This window comes from Vigna unguiculata, chromosome 8 (assembly GCF_037176805.1).
Source record: "Vigna unguiculata cultivar grain cowpea cultivar isolate G323 ecotype 2 chromosome 8, ASM3717680v1, whole genome shotgun sequence".
Taxonomy (NCBI): domain Eukaryota; kingdom Viridiplantae; phylum Streptophyta; class Magnoliopsida; order Fabales; family Fabaceae; genus Vigna; species Vigna unguiculata.
This window is the reverse complement of record NC_140799.1, coordinates 32,590,321-32,613,590: the sequence shown is the minus strand read 5'-3', so window position 1 is coordinate 32,613,590 and position 23,270 is coordinate 32,590,321. Positions and strand designations below refer to the sequence as shown.

Here is a 23,270-nt window from a genome sequence, read left to right as displayed (position 1 = left end):
ATAGACTCTCTATCTCAGCAGCCAATTTGCTTGTCTCTGGCAGTTGGCTTAGCACTGTATTCAGATGGCGACCCATCACCATTGCCCTGGCATGAAATTCATTCAATGCATACAACACAGTCTCAGGACGCATGGTTGAAACAATCTCAGCCTCCTCCGACGATAAGGAAACCTCTATGCCTTGGATGATTTTGAGTTGTGCATCAAACATTGCAGACAAAGAGTCAGTCGCACTATCAACAGAGGAAGTGCCTCGAGACTTCTTGGGAGAGGATGACCGGGGAGTACTCGGCCTTGCGGTACGATCCCTACGTTTGCTTTTCTTCTTCTCCGCAGCAGGAGGCATCAGGTCGCCCTTTTGGGAAGTCATCTCCGCGGGAACACGGCTAGCACTCTCACCCCCTTTCCTCTTCTCCTCCTCTAGCTTTTTCCTCCTTAGTTCCAGAAACACTTCTTTACCAGAGAGACCAGCAGTAGCCATGATATCTGCAAAAAGAAATAAGCGTTAGTCTAAACATACCATACGCATATCTATGGGGAGTCAGACGAGCATACATACCGAAAAGGTCATCGCGCGGACGAGAGGAACTAAACACACCAATAATTTTCTTGGATGAGAGTTTCTTGGGCAATTGGTCCAAATAAGATAGCACATACAGGTCCTCCTGGGTAACGGATGTTCTCGGCCAAACTCAATATGGGGTGGGATGTTTGGTCCAGTAGAACGGGAATTTGGGCTCACCATTTTCAAAGTAAAAATATTCAGCTCCAGCGGACCGGATGACTACCTTAAAGAAACCAGTTTTAGACCTTTTAAAAGATTGCGTATAAGACGCGAGTAGACACTGGTGGCTTTGACCCACTAGAGACAACCAACTAACCAGCTCCCCCAGATGCGTACAATAGTACTACAAGAAAACCTGCGGGGAGAGTCTCAAATGGAACACTCGACAGACCAGTCGGAACGCCTGAAGGGACGCCCAACTGTTAGGATGCAGCTGGTTGGGTGCTACATTCAGCACCCTTAGCACTCCCATTGTAAAATCATCGAAAGGGAGAGGCACATGCAAATTAGAGACTAAGGTAGAGTACATGTAGAAAAAATCATGCGAATGACCTTCTCGACCGTGACATACACTATCCCCACTCCTGGTTCGCTCTACACTAACAATACGATCGTCTACTGTATCAGCTAGAATGTCATACTTCTTACGAAAATCAACCATGGTGGCAGATTTATTAAACCTATACAGAGGGAGTTTCACTCGGGGATCTACCCACTCGTACCCCGGGTGACGCAGGGCCGAGAACTCCTCGACACCCACAGAGTCCTCATCGTTCCTCTGAACACTATCACTGCACGGGGAGTCAGACATGGTCCCCTCCTCCTCAGAGTCGCTATGCCTACTGAAAAGATAATAAGCAGAGGAGGACAACATACCTGGGATGGCGCAGACATGAAATGCTCGGCTGGTGGTGGCTCACTTCCTAAATGGATCATTTGCCTCACAACATCAAGACCCCACCTCTATTTATAGTGGACCACTTTCATAAGAGTAACCCCCTCATCACCATGAGATCTCGCTCCATCCAACGGTTGTCGGCACATCTCCTTTAAAACTCCCCACCTACACCATCTCATTATTATGACAAGACAACCTCGAACGGCGAGCCAAGTTAATACTTTCTCTTTCCCATAATTAAAGCAAGTCTCATAAACGCAAGTTGTTGGGGACGCCTCGACACCATTTCCCAAAACAACACATCATAGCCTCTTGTGAACTTTGTTCACTACGAGCCTAGGGGGGTTGGTGTTAGTGTATGGCTGGGTACATCCCGGCCCAACAAGGAGAAAATGGCCGGGATCATCCCGGCCCAAGTGTGAACATCCTTACACTCTGGCCCAACTGCGGCGGCTTGGATCCAGCACAACGCTGGCAGCCTAATAAGCATAGTGGCTGGGTACTTCCCGCCCCTTTTGGCCGAGTACATCCCAGCCCTCTTGGCCGAGTACATCTCGGCCCAAGGGGTGGCAGGCAGAACATGTGGTTATGACACAGAGGTACAGAGGGGCAGCGCGCAATCAAACCCCAAAAAGGAAGGAGTTGATATTTGAGAAGTACAGACGGGCAAACCCCAAAAAGAAGGAGTTGATATTTGAGAAGTACAGACGGCCAAACTCCAAAAAAGGAAGGAGTTGATCTTTGACAAAAAGTACAGACGGACAAATCTCAGAATAGAAAGAGCTGATCTTTAACAAAGACACAGACGAACAATCTCAGCCAATAAGGAAAGAACCGGTGCGTGCAACCTCAGTCGGAAAGGGAAAGAATCGATCCTTGAATACAGACGACCCGCAAATAATAATAACAGATCCATTAAGAAATTAGTATAAATTAAGGCCTAGTGAACAGGTAAAAGTACGCTTTTCTCACTAACCAATTACACCCCATATCAATCACTCTCTGACTTGAGCGTCGGAGTGCCTGCAGGTACCCCCATCCCCGAAGTGCAAATGGTAAGGAGACTTAGGAGGAGTCCAGGGAGGAACAGGAGGAGGTTTGACACAGATGGTTCTTGAGATCGTCTGGTTCCGCACCGAAATAGTATCGATCAGGTACAATTAATATTTTATTTTTTGTGAGTTAGTTCTAAACATGTCAAATCTTGCAAAACTTGCATTTGTGATCTTGATATTATAGAAAAAAAAAATACTTATCTTGGATATTAGGTGCTGAAACACATTTAGATGCAATAGGTCTTAGTGATATTATTAAAGAAACAAATAAAGCATCTAAGCAATATAGGGCTAAAACTATGATTTTTTTGTCATCACCTCCATAAAGGGTTGAAAATTGAATGTCTTGAAAATTGAATGTCTTACTCTGAAGGTTCTCATGTATTGTGGAATAATTTAAAAGAAAGATATGACCACCATAAAATTATGATTCGTCCAAAAGCTTGTTATGATTGGATGTATTTATGGTTGTATGATTTTAAAATTGTATGTGAATATAATTTTGTAATGTTCAAAATCACTTTTTAATTGACTCTATATGGGAAAAAAATTACAGATGAGACATGTTAGAAAAAACATTCTCCATAAGAACATGAAATAACAATAAAAGGGAATTTGTTGTAGACAATATGAATAAAATAATTATATAAAGATAAATCTATTCTCCAATTCATTCATAGATGAATTTTTCATTAGTTATCATATGGTTATTATTCATTTAATTTATAAACAAATTTGAATTAACCAAACAAACAACAATTAATTCATTAAGTTTTTCATCTGTTATAAGCCTATACGTGTAAGATTTTATTCTTTACCTCTTTGAGTTAAGCAAACGAGTGGTTATTAGAATTAAGCAAACTAACAAGAATTCTAATTAGAGAATTCTAATTAGAGAACACATTAAGAAGCATTTTGAAACAATCCTAAGAGTAAAACTTAGAATTGAAAAAGTGTAAGTGAAAAAGATTATGTTTTTAGAAATTTTAGAAAATGTAACCTTAGAATTAGTTATGAAACCACAGGAGAATCAACACATAAGGTTTATCTTTCCAAGCAGAAGACAACAAAAGACATTACAAACAAGAAAATAAAATATGGTATGATGAGCAATGGTAAGCGATGAGTGATGAAAAATAATTGGTGGTGATTGAAATATATTTATTGCAGACTTTGGTAAATTGAATATGTTTTTTAGAGATGAAAATCTTTGGGCTTTGATTCATTCAATCCAAATTTACCAATTTAGTTGTAGAGATTTTAAGGTGGTAGATGATATGGATTGAAAAATTCTCTAGTATATATTCAACGTGGAAGAAAATTCAAACAAATTCTATCACAAAAGATTTATCCAAAATATCATATTTTGGTGCAAAGAATCTAGTGCAAAAGATGTTCTAAGGTAATAGATTCTATTTGTAAAAGGTTTAACACGATAGGCGATCTAATAGGCCTTTAAATCATGAAATGAGTCTAATGGCTTTTCATAGTAGACGAGTCTAATGGTGCACAAAGTAGATAATTCTAGTAATACATATCAGACAAGTCATGAAAAAACACTTTATTTCTTCATTAAGCTTACAATCTCATCTTCTCTAATCTATTGGAAAATCTCCAAATCAACTTACTAGCATCGTCTATAGATCCATTAGATGATCTATTATTGTTTCATCATGAGTTTGCTTATATTTCAATTGCATAAAGCACGAATTAAAATGTTTAGGAAATGCCTATGCATTACTTCATAGCATCAATGTTTAGTTCATGGATGATTTATCATATTGTTTAGTGAAGTTCAACATACTAGACTCTTTAATTAGGCTCGTTTGCCTAGAATGTCTAACATCTGCCAATTACCCTCAATTAAATAAATTGAAGTTAAAACAATAGATTTAAACCCAACTAAAATTTAGGAAAGTTAAGATTAAATGTTCTAACTATGATTGAATATGCATTCATCAATAATATTATGTATTATCTAGGTTATTAAATTTCTATTGTTTTAACTTTGCTACAATGCTTATGACTAATAATATCAAAATTGAAAGTCAAAGTAAATACATAAGCACGAAAGTATTTAGCTATAAGTGAACATGTTAAAAAAAGTAGTTATTGATAGGGCTGACCAAAATGAATCGAACTGCTTACTATTAAAAACTACACTGAACTAGAAAATAGTTCACATGAACTGAACTGAAAAATAATTCAGATAAACTGAACTGAACTATTTTTTATTATAACAAACTAAACTAAATTGAACTACATTTAACTGACTTGAACTGTAACATAAACTGAATTGTTATGAACTAAACTCTTTTCCAAACTGTATTATATTTAAAATGCATCTTCTATTTATATTTCATACTTAAATTATTGAATTGTGGAAAGTGTATACTACAACAACGAAAAACTACAAAGCATATATATATATATATATATATATATATATATATATATATATATATATATATATAAACAAACGTATGTTTTCACGAGACCATACCTATTTTACTATTTCAAGATTAAAAGTGTTTTAGTTAAATTAATATAACTATTGATTTATTATATATCTAAAAAATATGTTAATAGTATCACATTCAAATATTACATAATATATTCTTAAACATATATAATCATTATCATTATCAATATTGTGATAAAGTGAAAATAATTATCACTTAATTATGATGAAGAAATGCAATATCTTATTTTTAAAATTACAACACCTTAATTAAATCAATGCAAGTTAAATTAGTACAATTTTAGTAGTATACATTTATCAACAATTAAAAAATATAGAGATATAACAAGAGATGTTACCAATAACTACATACACCATATACTATATAATTTGAAAAACATTACAGTAAAAATAAATCAAAAGAGAGTGAATATGTGAGTAGAGAAAAATCCATCACAGTTCTAATTTACTCTTTTGTTGTAGGTTTCATAAAGCTTGTGGAGTTTCCAGTTGCATTAACTATTAGGAAAGAATTATTTGACACCAATAAATTTTATACATGATGAAATGATTTAAATAAAAAGTGAATATTTGTATATCTAAAAAAATTAAAAAATAAAGGATAATGAAGAAATGGGTGTAAAAAAATTGTTTCAACTACTTTGGTTAAGATGAGAAACCTTAAAGTAGTTTCAATCACCATAGTAGTTAATAATTTAGAACAGTTCAATTAATTCTGCCCCGTCCTAATTATTGATTATGTTAACATTAAGTTAATGATTGCCAAACATGTATTAAAGACATGCCCCCAATATATTTTAAGGTTAATGTAAGAGGAATGAGACTTAGTTTTATAATATGATCATTTGATGTACTTTGATGATATTTTTATAAATATAATTTTTCTTTTTTACTTATTTTGTGCACGTATTTTTTACTTTTAGAAATGTCATTTAATGTTGAAATAGAATAAACATATAATTTATTCATTAATAAAAATTTTGATATAGTAACACATAAACAAAATTTCATTATTATAGGATTTATAGTCACAATTCATATATTTTATTTCTTTTGATAGATAATGAGTGGATCACACAACAACTAAGAAAATTGTGTAATTTCTAAATTATAAGCAACAATTGTATTTTGTGTTGATTGTGAAAAGATTATGTTTTAATTGGTCACTATTTTTTTTATGAGAGTTATATTATGAGTATGATCCATTTAGTCACTAAGTTTAACTTACTATTAACATTCATCACATTCACATAACAATCATATATGCCAAACACTTTGATATGGTCAAAGTTCTATATATAAGGATTGTGTCTCTTTTCTTAGGCACTAGACCTATTATTCTTTTAAGCATGTAACAATGTCGTATATTGAAAAGGGACAATTCAAAAAGCTTAAGATCATCCTATCAAAGAGTATAATAATAAATAACAATGATAAGAAGTTAGTTACTCATTACTCTTCTCCTTTGACTAAGTTAAATAAGTTAAATTTCACTTAAAACATTAATTTATTATGCTGCATATCCTACATTAACTAGAATTAAGACAATTTCATAATATATAAGTAAGTGAAAAACTCACCTTATAAGTTGATTTTATGAGATTGAATTAGACTTAAAATTCATTTTTTAACAATATCATAACCATTGTTTAGAGTCTGTCTTAGTTAAATTTTTTATTTGTTCGACTAATTGTACCACTTCTTATTGAAAAATTATTGAAAAATTTATTGTTTGTTGAGTCTATCGTGTATTATCCGCTCATATAAGTGATTGCACGCTTAAATTATTTAAAATTATCTTGTAAAAGTCACACATTATTTTATATCCTAATTATATACTTAAATAGTTCGAAGTCTACCAATTGAAAACTTCATTTAAAAAAAAACATATTCAATATTTTTACAAAAAAACTTACCAGTAAATAAAAAATCCAACAAAAAAAAAATATCACTTAACTAAAAGGTTCATTCAAAGAAAGTAAATTAGGTATGTTTACGAATAACTTATAAGAGCGAATAAAAAGGGACATTAGCACACTTGTAAACATTGATCAGCATTTTTATGTAAAATTTATTGGGGGTGACAATACCGATATAAGGAGGTAAGAAACCTGAATTTAAAAATGTAGGTGCCGATAATAATTTCAAAAGTAATATACAAAAAGCTAAAGGAGTATTGTGAAAACAATTTATAAATTAATGTAAACCATTCAAGATATTTTAATTAGGTCCAATTTTTCTTTTAATTGAATTTACGAACTGTTATTGTTTTTTTAATTGAGTATACGTAATTAAATTTTCTTATAAAAAATAGAAGGAAAAACTAAATTAAAAGAAAATTTAAAATTTTGAAGTAATTTTTATAATTACACATCAATTTAATTTAAGCCCTTATTTTATTTACACAAGTGTTTATATTTATTGATGTGTATAAACAATTTGCATAGTGTAGTAATTACAGAAGGCGCCAAGTGAACTCATTATCTTGTGTTGGTGCAGTACCCTATGCCCCCATTCACCATCACACCACCACCCATCCATCTTTCTATCCATAACCATTTCCTTTCTCGTTCAAACTCTCACTCACACTCATCACCACCCTCTCATGAACCACTTCAACCTTTACACTATCAGATACCCACCATAACTTCATCTGCAATTGCTTCTTCTTCTTCTTCTTCTTCTTCTTCTTCTTCTTCTTCTTCTTCTTCTTCTTCTTCTTCTTCTTAATGGCTGAACTTGCTTTTACGCACCCTCATCACCTTTTTCGCCCCAACAACCCCTTCATTATCCCACCCAAGAGGTAGCTATTCCTGTATCTTTTCACATTTTCTCTATTTCCCAATTCCTTTATTCGTTATTTGCCCTTTATTCTCTATTGGGTATTCTACCACCCACAAAGGTTGTTTGCACGAATGGATGAATCAGTGTGTACCCAATTCGCTCATGCTGTTATGTTGGCCAACGTGGTTAGAGATTTTGGAATTCTCTTTTTGGGGGGGAAAGTTCTTCCTTTTCAATTTCAACCCCTTTGTTTGAGTGGGTGGGAAACAGAAGGGAGGGAATGGAAATGAAGTTTAGATGAATAAAAGTTCTGATTTTTACTGGTTCTTTTTTTTTTTTTTTTTTTTTTTGCTTGGTAGGGAGTGGGGAATCAAACTGAAGTTTGGACTAGTGATGGGGGAAATTTGTTGGGTGGAATGTTCATGGCTTGTGCTTTTCTTTCGTCCTTCTCACATTTTTGTAGTACGAAGCGCAAGTGAGGTGATTTTGAGCCTACTCAAACAAAGATGCCTTGGATATATTTTAATAGGGACTTTCTTGTGTAGTTGTCAGCAGTTGAGTCTGATGACCGAATGGCTAGCTTTGCTCGTTCCTTCACCTTGTGAACAAAGACTAGCCTGGCTGAAGCTTTTAGATGCTACACACTTATAGTTGGTTTCTCATCATTTGCTCAACTACTTGAGTTATTTGTTAAAACAGAACAGTGTTCTTGCTTAAAGAGAACTTTTTTATTTAATTACTGTACTGTGCACTCATTTTGCCCAGCAAACATTAGCAAATGGTAATGGGTTGTCATACTGACTGGTGGTTATTAGGTCTTGCATCTAAAAATGTTTTAGTAGGATGATTAAGGATCTCAAGTCATTATTATTTATGCCTTCATATTTGAAAGATAAGATAATGATGGACAGAAAGAAGTATGAATGATACAGCTAGAATGGTTGGTGATAAATTATGTTGATGCATTGATGGATACGCTTTCTTTAGTGCTAATTGCTTGCACTTATGTATTCAAATATTGGAACAGACACATATGCCATCATGTACCATTGCACAGTGTATTTCGCTTCATCTACGGTATGAAGAACCATAAATCAGTCAGAACTTTAGCTGCATTATCGACTGATAAAGGTAATTAGAACATACTTTTGTAAGCTCTTGATAATTTATTTGTGTATAACTTCATTTTTTAAGTATGGTTATCCCCTTTCTCTTGGCTACTAATTTCTTCCTTTTGATTTGCTTTTGAATTGTTGGATACTCATGACAACAGCATTGTTGAAGTCCAAATCATATAATTGTTTTTAATATATTTGTAAAATAAGATATATGATCACTTCAATTTTTCATAGTCAAGTTGGGAATGGAAGATATCATGAGTTTGAGGTAGAATATTGAGTAATAATTTACAAATTTGAATTACATATAATTACCATAAAAATATTTGATGTAACAAATTAATTAAGATCTTTGGATTTGAGTTTGAAGGTTGACTCAACTCACAAGATGGGTCCTTCATGCTGCAATGAAAGCATACCCATGGATGACCAAATTAAGGTGGCTTTGAAACACTCCTTCTCATGATTAGGGCTACCAGCTTAAGGAATACTTTTAAACTTACCCTCTTCCATGGTATGCAATTAAGGCAGGTCTGGTGGATTGCAATTAAGACAACTTCCCAACATAAGACAATCAACCTTCAATCCATTAAATAAAGGGATTTATTTCGAGCTAAATAGGCAATTACTTCTAAGATTTTGGACTGAACTGAACCCCATTAAGCTAACTTATAAGGTGATGACTATCCAAACTATATAAACTCTATTCAAGTCATATTTTTAGTCAATGTGGAGTAAACCACCACCTTGAGGTTGCAAGTAAGGCAACCCCCACGGTGGTGCAACTAAGGTGGGCTAAGGGTGCCCATAATTAAAGCAGCTTTACAATTTCCTTTTTTGTTGATTATGTTTGCTTTTTATATCTCCCTGGATCATATTCTAAATTTTCAATGTTGGGCGTTTGAATAAAGTCATTTCCTCACAGTTAGGAATTAAGAGTTAGAACATGTGCTTCATCCTTAAGTTGTGTTAGAATTATATTTCTTGCATCCTTGCCTTTGCTGATTAAGAAAATTAAAGAATTAGCTTGATGGATTATTATGTTGATAAATACTACTTCCTTCTATCCACTTCTTATGACACATTAGAGAAAAAATATGTTCCAAGGTAATTGTCATTTTATAAAACTAATGATGCAATAAAATTTTTTCTAGAACTACCCTTAGTGGAAGTACTGTGTGGTAGTAGGAGTAAATGAATAATTAATTAGAGAGATTAAGGGCATATACATAATGTTTTTATGGAATTCAAAATATTGATTGCATTCCTTAATACTTGTGTCAAAATCTTAATAATATAGTGGAACGGAGGAAGTATTCAATAAGCTTCTATAAATATGTTCTTAAGCAGTAGTGGAGTATGCCCCTTAAAATTTCAAGCGATTGTAATATAATTGGAAGCAAACTTTATGAATAGAGAGCAATTTTATTTTTTTTTTTGTGAAATGGAGGAAAAAGCCAAAAAAGTTGACCTAGATGATGTATTGCAGAGGTAAATGCTGCATACAACCGTAACAACCCCTGTTCTTGATGTTTGCTACATTTTTCTAGAGATTTTGATTTTAAAGAAAAAAAAAATACTTGGAACTGTGTTCATACTCCTCTTCATCCTTTTATATAATCTAAAGATTGTTCCTCATTCTGCATTTTTACCATCAAATAACCCCTCTCAGTAATATACATTTTGCATGGGTACAAAATCTACCTTTTGGTAAATTAGTGTTCAAAATCATGCTGTCTTTCTTAATATATTTCACTCCATTTTAGAATGAATGAATAACAGACCTGGGCTGTCTGATTTCGCAGGAAAGTCAGCCACTAATGTTGATGAGTTATGCAAGATCATTTGGACTGTGGAAGCAGATTTAGAAGATGGTCACCTCCTGTATCTAACTGGTGATCTTGCTGTATTAGGCTGCTGGAAACCAAACATGGCTGTACTATTGTCTCCTACAGAGCATGCTAACATATGGAAAGCGGAATTTCCGGTAATTTTGGCGGACTGTCTAACGTAAACTTATATGTTTATTTTGTTGTAAAGAAACTGTTGAGAATAAAGAAAATAGGGATTGAGATTAATCTCCCTTGTGTATAAACCACACATAGGGTAATCTATTTATAATAGAGAGAGTCAAGTAAAAAGAGTAACTGAAAATAAAAAGATTAAATAGAAGATATTGTTTGATATTGTGGTTATCAATATCTAACAATATCTTAATAATATCAAACAATATCTAACACTCCCCCTCAAGCTGGAGCATACAAATCGTATGTGCCAAGCTTGTTACATATATAATCAATTCTAGGTCCCCGTAAAGACTTAGTAAAAATATTTGCTAACTGATCACTTGAGTTAACAAACTCAGTTTTGATGTCTCCAGACATAACTTTTTCCCTAACGAAATGACAATCAATCTCAATGTGTTTGGTCCTCTCATGAAAGACAGGATTAGAGCTAATATGAAGAGCAACCTGATTGTCACACACAAGTGTCATTTGAGTAACATCTCCAAATTGTAACTCTTGAAGCAATTGCTTGAGCCAAACAAGTTCACAGGCAGCTAAGGCCATAGCTCTATATTTTGCTTCTGCACTGGATCTTGCTACAACACTCTGTTTCTTACTTTTCCACGAGATCAAGTTACCACCAATGGAGACACAATACCCAGATGTAGATATATCAAACAATATCTAACAGAAACAATACTTAAAACAAGTTTAAATGAGATGTTTCTACATTAACATTGAGTTTTTCTTTTTTTTTCATCTTGCTCTATACCTGTGCCCAGTTATGCGTTTCTCATGCACAAATTAAAATACAAAGCAAATTCAGTGTATTGCGAATATTAGAAAGACGCTACTTCAATAGGGATGAATTATATCTCGAAACCTTTCTTTTGTCTCCGGAAATCCGTAACCCAACTTCCCTTGAAAAGCTAATCCTGTCTGTTGAAGATTCTGCAGTTCCTGTTAATACAACTATAGTTTATATTTTCATAGTAAATGATAGGAGACCTGTTGCAACTAAATTTTTAATCCTCCCCATAAAAAAATTTCTTCCATTAAAATTTTGTTAGATTATTATATGAAGCTTTGATAGCTTGTAGTACTGTATGAAGATCAAAATACGCATTTTTATTAATTGACTCGGTTCTAATTTGTGATTGCAGATTGCTTTTGGCTTGAACTTTAAATATAACTATTTCATTAAGGGTAAAGTGAAGTCCTCAAATGACATTATTTGGAGGCCTGGACCAGCCTTTTCTCTGTCAGTACCTCTAAAAGTCATTGAAGACAATAAAATAGTGGTCAGGGATTCATGGATTAGATCGTATTCCCAAATGTCATCTACTCATTCACGGAGCCCCTTCACAGAGGAAACATATCTTCTTGAGCAACCCTCTATTTCTTTCCTGAGCGAAGGTATAACTTAGTGTTTTTACACTATTATTGAAATATTTGCTTTCCTAATATGTTTCTGAACACTCAAATGCTTCCAGTGGTTTGACAGATGATGGAAGGATTGAGAGTCTCCTTGAAAATGACATCCTAAATTTTGAGACACTTGGTTTGGAAGATCAATTACTTTACAACAATGAAGATGGCTTGGTGATTGCAAATGACAAGGATTTCCAGTCTACTAATATTCTTTCTGAGAATTACCAGCCTGTTGAAGAACCCTGGCTACATTCATTCCCTTTCATTCCCTCTAAGGATAAAATAGAATCAAACAAATCTGAAACTGGTGACACTGTAGAAGAGAAGGTGAAGCTGGTAGATAGAGAAAAGTTGTTACTTGAAGAAAGTAGTAATATACTGTCAAAAGAATCAATTGCAACCATTATTCTTATTAACTCATCAATATGTACCATGCAAAGAATTGCAGTACTAGAGGATGAAAAATTGGTTGAATTATTATTGCAACCAGTCAAGAGTAACGTGCAATGTGATAATGTATATGTCGGGGTGGTCACAAAGCTTGTTCCTCATATGGGTGGGGCTTTTGTTAATATTGGGAATTCTAGATTTGCTTTTATGGATATTAAACAAAATAAGAAGCCATTTATATTCCCTCCATTTCGTCAAAGGACAAAGAAACAAGAGATTGATCTTGAGGGAAAATATGAGCATGCATCTCATGAAGGAGAGGATGGTTATTTAAAATCTGCACTCAATGACTGTGATGAGCATGACGGAGAGGATGACTTTTATATTTCTGAAGTTCTTAAGGAAAACGTAAATGGGAGCATGGTTGACGATGAAGTAGAAGCTGACTTTGAGGATGATATAGAGGGAAGTGATGTTCAAGTAGAAGGAGAAGCAAATAACAGTCCTCTTGCTGTAGGTATGAATGGGTCTGTTAACTCTCTTATGTTGCAAACAAAAGATACAAAGAGAGGCACCCACATGGCTTCTGGAGAAAACAAATGGAGCCAAGTTCGCAAGGGAACCAAAATAATTGTCCAAGTTGTCAAAGAGGACCTTGGTACAAAGGGTCCCACTCTGACTGCTTATCCTAAACTAAGAAGTAGATTCTGGGTATGTGCTATGATTGCATCTTACATAGAGTTTGATTATATATCATTGCTATCTTACGTAAATTATCTATAGTGTGTTTCTTCTGAATACGACTCTGAATTGCAGGTTTTACTTGCATGCTGTGATAAAGTTGGAGTCTCCAAAAAGATTTCTGGTGTTGAGCGCACGAGGTTGAAGGTTATAGCAAAGACATTGCAGCCTGAGGGTTTTGGCCTTACTGTAAGAACTGTTGCCGCTTGTCAATCTTTCGAGGAACTGCAGAAAGACTTGGAAGGTTTGCTTTCAACCTGGAAAAATATAATGGAACATGCAAAGTCTGCTGCTCTTGCTGCTGATGAAGGGGTGGATGGAGCTGTTCCTGTACTTTTGCACAGGGCAATGGGTCAAACTCTCTCAGTGGTCCAGGATTATTTCAATGAAAATGTTAGTTCTGTGACTAGTTTAGAGTCACTATTGATTTAAGTATTTAACTCAGTGATATCTATCTATAAAAAAAAAACCCAGTTTACATTCTGCTTGTCCTGATTTCATTTTATCATGATATACTTCAGGTTAAGAAAATGGTGGTCGATTCTCCAAGGACATTCCATGAGGTAAGGCATTAGCTAATTACAGAGGACCAAGTTGCAATATTAGGACTGGAGGATGTCTGTTTTTAATGTGAACAATATTGCTTATTTCCCTCATTAATGATTTTAATCAAAAAGTGTAACTCATTGCGAGAATTGGTTTGTGAACCCAACTATAGCATTGCAGTCTGTCATATGGCAGTTTACCATTTTCTAGTAGCAAAGCATTATCAAACTTTTACATATTACATATTACATGTGTTCAAAACCTTTTTTAAATTTATGGTGCTAGGTTAGCATGCTGATCCAGTTGTTTGTAGTCAAATAGTGTAACGTGAATGGTTAATTGTTTTCTGTAATCGAAAAACTAGCTTCACAGATTAATTTAAGGCTCAACATACAAACTTACACTTCTCATTTTGGTGATTTCGACCTTTTTATATAATCTTCAGGTGACCAGTTACCTTCAAGAAATTGCCCCGGATCTTTGTGATCGAGTTGAACTATATGATAAAAAAATTCCGTTGTTTGATGAATTCAACATTGAAGGAGAGATAGAAAATATCCTCAGCAAAAGGTGATATGCTATTACTTTTTTGATAACTTTCAGTATGTATTATCCTTGTCTTTATTATCTTCCTTTTCTTTATTGTTACTTTTTAGATTGTGTTATAATATCCTCATCTTCCCATGTTTGAGAATATCTTAAAAGATATTAGAGCATTTCATGGAATGATGAGTTAGTTGTCTAATTGAGGAGGCAATCTTAGTCATCACTTTTTGTTCCAGAAATTTATTTAGGTTTATTAGTCTTAATGTACTGGTAGGTTTGTGATATGATAGTAATAGTAATACTAGTATACTACACTAGTATTTAAATTATTATTTATTTCAGTATAAAGAGGAATGTTGGAATAGTATTTTTGTTTCATGATGCAACACAACAACTTAATATCAATCTCAGTTTAATTACATTCAATACAAATACTTTATTAAATTAAGCAAACTCTTAATCATATTTTCCTCTCCTGATATCAAATAGTTAAGTTTTCGTAAGATACCTAACTTTTCAGTGTGATTAAAAATCAGAATATTGTTATAAACTGTAGAAAAAGAACAAACTATAAATAGTAGTCTCCCAACCCTTGATATTTTTGTGTAAAATGTCAAATGATCTGTCCTTCCTGGACACGGTATTAAATTTTTTTTAGCTTGATAGCTTTCTTTATGTTGATCACTTTATAGGGTTCCTCTTTCCAATGGAGGTTCTCTAATCATTGAACAAACTGAGGCATTAGTTTCAATTGATGTAAATGGAGGTCATGGGATGCTTGGTCATGGAAATTCACAACAACAAGCTATTCTGGATGTGAATCTTGCCGCTGCAAAACAAGTATGTTGTTAGATGCAACACCATTATCATTTATTTTTTGTGTCACATAAGCTTTAGTCTCTACTTTCTTTCTTTTTTCCTGACAAATACTGCTTGTTAGAGGTATGATTTGATTATGTTATAGATATGATATGATATGATTTGATAGGGAAATATCTTATCAAATATTTCTTTTTATTCGATATTTTGTTCCTTATTGTGTATCTCTTTTTTATTATGAATAAGACTATTTATATGTGTACCACCAGAGCAGTACATCCTTCGGAACCTGTTTTGTTGCTGATCCTTTCAACATTGCTATTTGTTTGTTACCCTACAGAACTGTTTATTCTTCAATCTGCATTAGTTTCTTTCTATCTTTTAATATATATTCAGAACATCCATAAAGTGGAATTATTCCTGGTATATTTCCGAATAGTCAATGAATTCCTTTTCACATAAATTCTAGAAATTTAATATTTAATTTGGAGTTAAACTTTGAGTTGTTATTAATATAAACTTTTACACTCAAGTATAAAGTAAAAAGTATACTGTTTTTATTTATTTATTTTAATAGAAGTGTGCTAAGGCATCACTATGTTGCTTGTCATACCAACTATGTTGGCACCACAAGCAATATCAATCATATGCAGCATCTCAGAATATCATAAAAAAGAGCAAAAGTTCGAAATGATTGGGGAGATCACATCTGACCCACAACTAATCCCTAACCCTGTATAAGGGTAAATAAAATCTATTCCTGAAAAACACTGAACGAGTGAGACTAGGAACATTCTCCTACCAAGTAACACCCTGAGATCTAGTATCAAACTCAACAAGTTTATCAACACATTGATTATCCTCCTTTAAATGTGTGAAAAATGAATACTCATAGTATTACATACTAAACAGTTCAACTATGTACTACGGAGATACCAAAGAATAATAGAAGTATTGGACCATGTTTTGAATAACTCTTTGAGAATCACACTAATAAAAAATTTAGTTCTGCAGCCTTTGGACTGGCAACTTCCATAGCAAAAATCACACCCATCACCTCTGCAATTAAGGCATTATGGACACCAAGATATGAAGAGAAATAACCCCCATAGGATGGTATATGTTTATCAAAGCAGAACTTGTTTCTGGTTATCCATATAGCTTTCATGACACCAACAAAAGAGGCCTGCATTACAGTCTTGAGTCGAGCACTCAAGGATCTTTGAAAAAAAACAAAGAATGGAAGAGATGAAATCAGTAGCAAAGTGACAGTGGAAAGAGCTGGTAAGCCAGGCCCATAGATGTGAAGCAAATGTGCACTCAAGGAACAAGTATCGAGCAGTTTCAGCAGCACCCCCACAAAGGTGACAACAAGAAACACTGTCCATACCACACTTGATTAAGTTATCATCTCTAGGCAACCTATTATGTTAAATATGCCAAGCAAGAAGACATAGAAGGAGGATTGAATTTGCTCCAAACTTGTTTCGAACCATTTAGAGAGTTGGCTGATTCAAAAGGAAATTTTATGCAGTTTTGAGGCTGAGAATACCATCAGAAGAACCATTTCATCTAAGATGGTCCTCAATATCAAACTGAGGTAAAATTAAAAGGGAGATTGCAACAGTGAGAGCGGGATCTTTAGAACTAATAGCGTCAGTTATAGACCATTCTTAGCCTCCAAAGTGTTGTGTGAATGATTAGGAACCCCAAGCCAATCAACTATTGGAATAGTTAACCATTTATCTAGCCAGAAATTAACCCTTTGACCATTACCAATCTGCCTAGTGGAGTTATCAATAACCAAAGCAACATTGTGCTCAAAACCATTCCAAACAGATGGTTGACAATAAAAATTGTTGAAAGAATTCCCATGCACAGCTCTCAACTTTAGAATTCTGGCCAATTCGAAGTCAAAAAAGAAAATCCATGCTAAGTTTCATCAAAGGAGCTTCATTAAGAGCATACAAGGATTTAAGACCCAAACCTCCATCCTTGATAGACCGAGAAGATTACTTCGAAGAAACAGTGACCAACTTAACATTGTAATATTGCTAGTCCACATAAAGTTTCTCATCCAGAATTCCATGGTTTTATATTTATTCAATCCCTTGGGCTACGAGTAAACTCTAAAGTAGTGCTAAAAGTTGTTGATAACGGAAGATATGAGAGAATTATCCTGCCCCTATATGACAGCAAAAAACCTTTCCAAGCACGAAGCTTTTCCTTAATTCTATCAGCCAATTATATAATTGGAGTACTCTTTTATTTTAAGTACAAGTATACATGCTTTTGTTTTTGTTTTGCAACATTATTTCATATCAAGCAGTGCAATTTTTTTTATTGGAAGCAATGCATTACAGATTGCAAGGGAGTTGCGACTACGGGATATTGGTGGTATCATTGTAGTAGATTTCATTGATATGACAGATGAAGGTGAGTGGGAATCTCCCAGTTGTTGTGCATTTGAAGTATTTAGTTACTCGAAGAAGGCATCTCTCTGATATACTTTTAAAATATTTTCATAGTATTGATTGCAGTTTCAAAATCACCCGACTAAAATTTTAAATAATCCTACTTGGTAGTTTTCATGGAATTTTTTGTTATTTGTTATTTTTAACCGTGGCATATTTAAGAATGCATAGCTTTTAATCTTCACCTTATAAGCTCACTCACTAGTCATGACCATGCAGAATTTTTCAACCTGAATTGTATGTATGCATGGTATTATGTGTATTCTTGCAAATTAAGTTATCAATGGTAACAAAATTTTATTATTGATGGATTATTTAGCTTGAATTTGGCACATTAAAATTAAGTCATGACTATTATTGTTAGTGTTCCTCTTGCTCTCAAACAGTATTTTCACAGATTAAAATGTTTTTTTTTCCTGTGAATAATTCTCCATCTGACTGATTGAGGCTATGCCTCAAGGGCTCAGCGGAAACAATCTCTCTCGTTTAAGTGTATAAAGTTCTCAAGTTTAAGTTTGATGATGATATTTAAGTATGAAATATTTAAGTTTAACATCTTTCTCGGTATTGTTATTCTTTTGAAATCCTTATCAATACATGTATTTATTAAATTTGGATTCTTCTTGATCAGCCAATAAAAGATTGGTCTATGAAGAAGTCAAGAAAGCCATCGAGAGAGATAAATCAATGGTGAAGGTCTCTGAATTGTCTAGACATGGACTTATGGAAATAACTCGGAAGAGGGTAGGTTGCTTGTCTATGGTGAATATTAGCTATTTGTCATCCCATGAATCAGACTCAAGTGTTCAAATAGGAAGATTTATTTCATATGAAACATAATGTGACCTTCCCCTTTTTTTCTTTCGGATATAGTTTTCTTGTGGTTTTATTCAAGTATAACTTAAGCAGTATGCCAAATTTACAGATCACCATACTTCATGTTTGTTTCAACTCAGACACATTCAAATGTCTATAGATTTAAAACAATAATGCTTGAACTGCATTTTTCTTTTTTATTAAAATGAATTACCAATGCTTTACCATTCTTTGACAGGTGCGGCCAAGTGTGACATTCATGATTAGTGAACCATGTGCTTGTTGCCACGCCACAGGCAGGGTGGAAGCTTTAGAGACGTCCTTCTCAAAAATTGAACAGCAAATCTGTCGGCTTCTTGTAAGTAAAAACTTTCAATCCCAAAATTTTGTTTCAGCCATAAAATCATCATGAGAAAAAAAAACCTCAAACGCAGGAGTGGGACAATTGATGAGTTCTATTTGACATTTCTAAGCACCTAGAACCAATAATTCCTTACTGGCCTGTCCTAGTTGCTGCTGCAATATATTTTTCTTTTCTTAGTTGTTGGTAATTTGTACCCCTAGATCATAATAATGTTCTGTCCATTGGCATAGTATTGATACTCATTGGACTGACTAGTGAATGTGATTTCTTATTTGTTGTCATGCACATCCCAGGCAACAATGGACCATAAGCCAGACCCTGAAAAACCCAAGTCGTGGCCAAAATTTATTCTGAGGGTTGATCATCGTATGTGTGAGTACCTGACTTCAGGGAAAAAGACAAGACTTGCGACATTGAGCAGTTATCTCAAAGTCTGGATTCTCCTGAAGGTATAACTGATCTATAAATAAAATTTAATGATTGTTGCTATGCTTGTACACGTTTACCATGCTTTATATTTTGATTCAAGTTACTTTTAGAATAAAATACCTTCCATTGCTTAATGGAAGTAGGGCTGGGCATAATTTACTAAACTATACTAAACTATAGTTAATTGTACCATATTAAACTAAAATATACTAAACTATTCATAATATTAATTGAATTGTATTATAAAATAGTTCAGTTTTAAGAAACTAAACTTATGTTAAGTTAACTAAGTTAACTATTGAACTATAGTAAATTGAAAAAGCAAAATACCTCAAATAAAATATTGGTATTAAGATAAGAATTGGACTTATGTATTTTGTGTCTTACGTTCTATTCTTTCTCTTTCATATTGAAATATTTATTTTATTTTGTCTTAATTTTTTTCTTTACTCTTTCTTTGAGAAAAATATAAAATATTTATAATTAATTTATTAAAAGAAATTATAAATTAATTCAAGAGCTTATTTTATTTTGAATGAATTTTACTATGTAATGTTATTTTTATGTTATGATTTTACAGAAGTTATTTTTAAAAATTAAATTTTGAGACAGCTAACATTTTTATAATTTTTTATTTATATTCTTAAATATTGAAATTAGTATAATAAATATAAATATTGGTACTAACATATTTTTTATTTTAAAATCTTATATAATATTATTTTTTAGTTTTAAAATATTTATTATGTGGCATCAACTTTTTTAAAGAGAATTTATTTTAAAAAATTCTTAAAAAATATAAAAAGTTATTGATTCGTTGCTTCACGAAATATATTTTAGAATTTTATAAAATTTCTAGAACATTTTTCACACAAATATTAATGAATACAAATGTTAAAAAATATTAATTTTGAGAATTTTCTAAAATAAATCATTTTAAAAAATTTGACGCAACATAATAAACATTGTAAAACTAAAAAGTAATATTACAAGATTTTAAAATATAAAAAATAAGTTAATACCGATATTTATATTTATTATATTAATTTTAATATTTTAATTACATTTTAAGTTACGAAAAACTTTAATATAAATAAAAAAATTATAAAAATGTTAATTGGTGTATTGAAGTATGATGCATATATCAAGTATTATTTCTTAAGCACTTTCAAATTATAAACTTTAGATTATTATTGCGTAGTACAATCATATGTAATTAGTGCAATTCGATTCAAAATAGTGTAATTAAGTTCAAAAATAGTACAATTTAGTTCAAAATCAATGCAATCCGGTTCAAAAATAGTACAATTCAGTTCAAAAATAGTGAAGTTGATTCAAAATCAGTGCAATTCGGTTCAAAAACAGTGTAGTTAAGTTAAAAATTAGTGCAGTGCAGTTCAAAAATAGTGCAGTTCAGTTCTGACGTAGTGCAGTTTATAAAACAGTTCAGTTTATATTATAGTGCAGTTCAGTCCAGTTTATTTTTAAGAATAACAGTTCAGTTCATCTGAACTGTTTGTTCAGTTCAGTGCAGTTCATGTGAATAGTTTTTTAGTTCAGTACAGTTTTTGGTAGTGCAGTGCAGTTTGGTTTATTTTGCCCAACCCTAAATGGAAGTACTGGAAAGGTTGGTTTGACATTGCGAAGTGTGGGGAAAATTATCATTGCCATGGTTATCATCATGTTAATCCTAATATTTTGAATCCTCTATTTAAGGAATGTTTCCTAGATTTTATCTTTTTTTCACTGCATACCACACCCGCCTAGTAAATGGCACCTGGTGTCATTGAACTTGTTAGAAGCTAGGTTAGAATTTATTTAATGGCGTAATTTTGTCATACTTGATTTTAGTGTCAAAGCGTATATTAAATTTGATTTTGGATTCATAAAGTATGCTACGAAATAATTGTGTTTCTGTTAATTTTTAAACGCTGATAATTAAGTCCTGCATTGCTTAGCAGTGATTAGTTGTTTGTAATCCTTCAGGTTGCCAGAGGGTTGACTAGAGGATCGTTCGAGGTCAAACCATTTACAGATGACAAGGTGGAAAAAAACCAGCATCAAGTTGCCATTTCAATGTTAAGATCCTCGGAGGCCAGAACCAAAAAGCCTGGCCAGAATGTGACTCTTGTTCAAGTCAAAAAATCAAAGGCTAAGGGAAAATAAACAGTTCTTCCTTGAAATATTATATGATCTTGTCCCACATGAATTTCGTTTTTGCCATACTCTGGGAGTAAAACTTGGGTCAAAGGTTGGAAGGGCAAAAATAATGAGTTCACTTTTGGGAGTAAGTTAAAACGGCTCTAATGGGTGGAGCTTATAGGCTCTAATAATCTCAACGAGCAATTTTGTTCATAAATTTTTCAAGTGATTGCAGGTTGCACTTTTCACATCATTTGACATACCAATGAACTGTGCCATGGAAGGATAAGAAAGAGAAACCGGGGCACTCCAGCAATCATTTAGCATGATCTACAGAAATAAAACCACATTGATTGAAAATTTTACTTCCTGAAGCAAACAGTTCAAGAGTAGTGCCAGGGTCAGTCATAAAAAACAATAGCATGAGTATAGTTATGAATGTTGTTGCAGTGCTACCCCCATGATTTTATTTTTGTACATCATTTTTTGATATTATAATTTCTCAATATTTTATGGTTACTCACAGTTGGGTGAAAATGAGTTAAATTGAGGTAGATTGTGATGTACAAGGCCGAGCTTGACTTGTTTTTCAAGTTATAAATGCTCGAGCAATCTTGGAATAGACTAATGAGTTTATATTTATATGCAAGTCAGGTCAAAAAGCCTCTAAATAGGCTAATAAGTATATAACTTTAAAATATAATAGTTAAATTTCAATACTATACTATTACTGTCATTACTTATTGTTACTATTCCCTGGAACTAGCCTTTTAGTCCTTTAACAAATTGTTACTTTTTTTTAAAAGCATTTGTTTGATGTGAGTTAAGGATACAATTTTGTCTATTTTCATCCCTTTGGACACTCCACCCCTCCTTATAATTAGCACTCTAATTGCGTTGTTCAAACAGTATAACAAATTATATGATACCTGACCAGATTAAAGCATTATAACTGATGGCTGATGGATTTATGTCTAAATTAGTTTTGTAGTATTTATTTCATTCCACAATGTGTTTAGTTTATTTTATTTTAATAAAAGAAACACTTTACCTTATCAATTTCAGAAGGATATTCTATATAAAAAAAGTACTATTCCCTATAAATTATGTTGATCCTACTGAAATAGCAGTTCCCGTGAAACAAAGGAGACAAAGAAAAATAATTATGTTTTCAAATGCAATGCTTTTAAAATCAGAAAAATGACTGAACTTGAAAAATCTTCGGTTTATGTTTCATTGATTAGTCTGAAGCTGAATCAAACTGATAATAACAACCTCACTCTGAAGTAAAGAAATATAATAGTTCATAAGTCCAATTGGTTGAACCGACCAGTCCAAATACAAAAGCCATGAACAAAAGAATCTGTAACGCCATAAAAATTTTAAGGAAAATGAATGAATTTGTAACATCAGAATCCCAAGTGTCATCCCAGTTGCCGAACACTGATTAAAAGAAAATGTTTTCTTTTTATGGCAATGAAAAAACACTTGTGGAATATCTTTTCCCAGTCTTATTCTTTGGGGAAATACTTTTCTCCTCTCTTTACAAGAATGTCAGGCCTTAAAAGAGAAACAAAATCAAGCACCAAAATAACTATTATTATATCTTTGAATTTTCCACTAAAGTAGTAAAGTGGGTGAAAATGCAACAGAGAAAAATAGTG

General features: G+C 32.9%; 1 protein-coding gene across 2 annotated transcripts; it reads left to right on the top strand.

Annotated features, from left to right (window-relative positions):
• Positions 1–7,459: 7,459 nt before the first annotated feature.
• RNEE/G (RNAse E/G-like protein) lies at positions 7,460–22,255 on the top strand. Of its 2 annotated transcripts, XM_028084601.2 has the most exons (14): positions 7,465–7,803; positions 8,812–8,915; positions 10,708–10,889; positions 12,072–12,324; positions 12,413–13,440; positions 13,546–13,863; positions 13,992–14,033; positions 14,462–14,586; positions 15,255–15,402; positions 17,745–17,817; positions 18,487–18,599; positions 18,910–19,029; positions 19,329–19,484; positions 21,451–22,255. In XM_028084601.2, the coding sequence occupies exons 1-14, from the start codon at positions 7,730–7,732 to the stop codon at positions 21,628–21,630; spliced, it is 2,916 nt and encodes a 971-aa protein (XP_027940402.1). In that variant the 5' UTR covers positions 7,465–7,729; the 3' UTR covers positions 21,631–22,255. The 2 variants fall into 2 exon arrangements, 1 of the variants encoding a protein (XP_027940402.1); XR_014984249.1 differs by lacking the exons at positions 17,745–17,817; positions 21,451–22,255 and having other exon boundaries at positions 7,460–7,803; positions 19,329–19,467.
• The last annotated feature ends 1,015 nt before the right edge of the window (positions 22,256–23,270 follow it).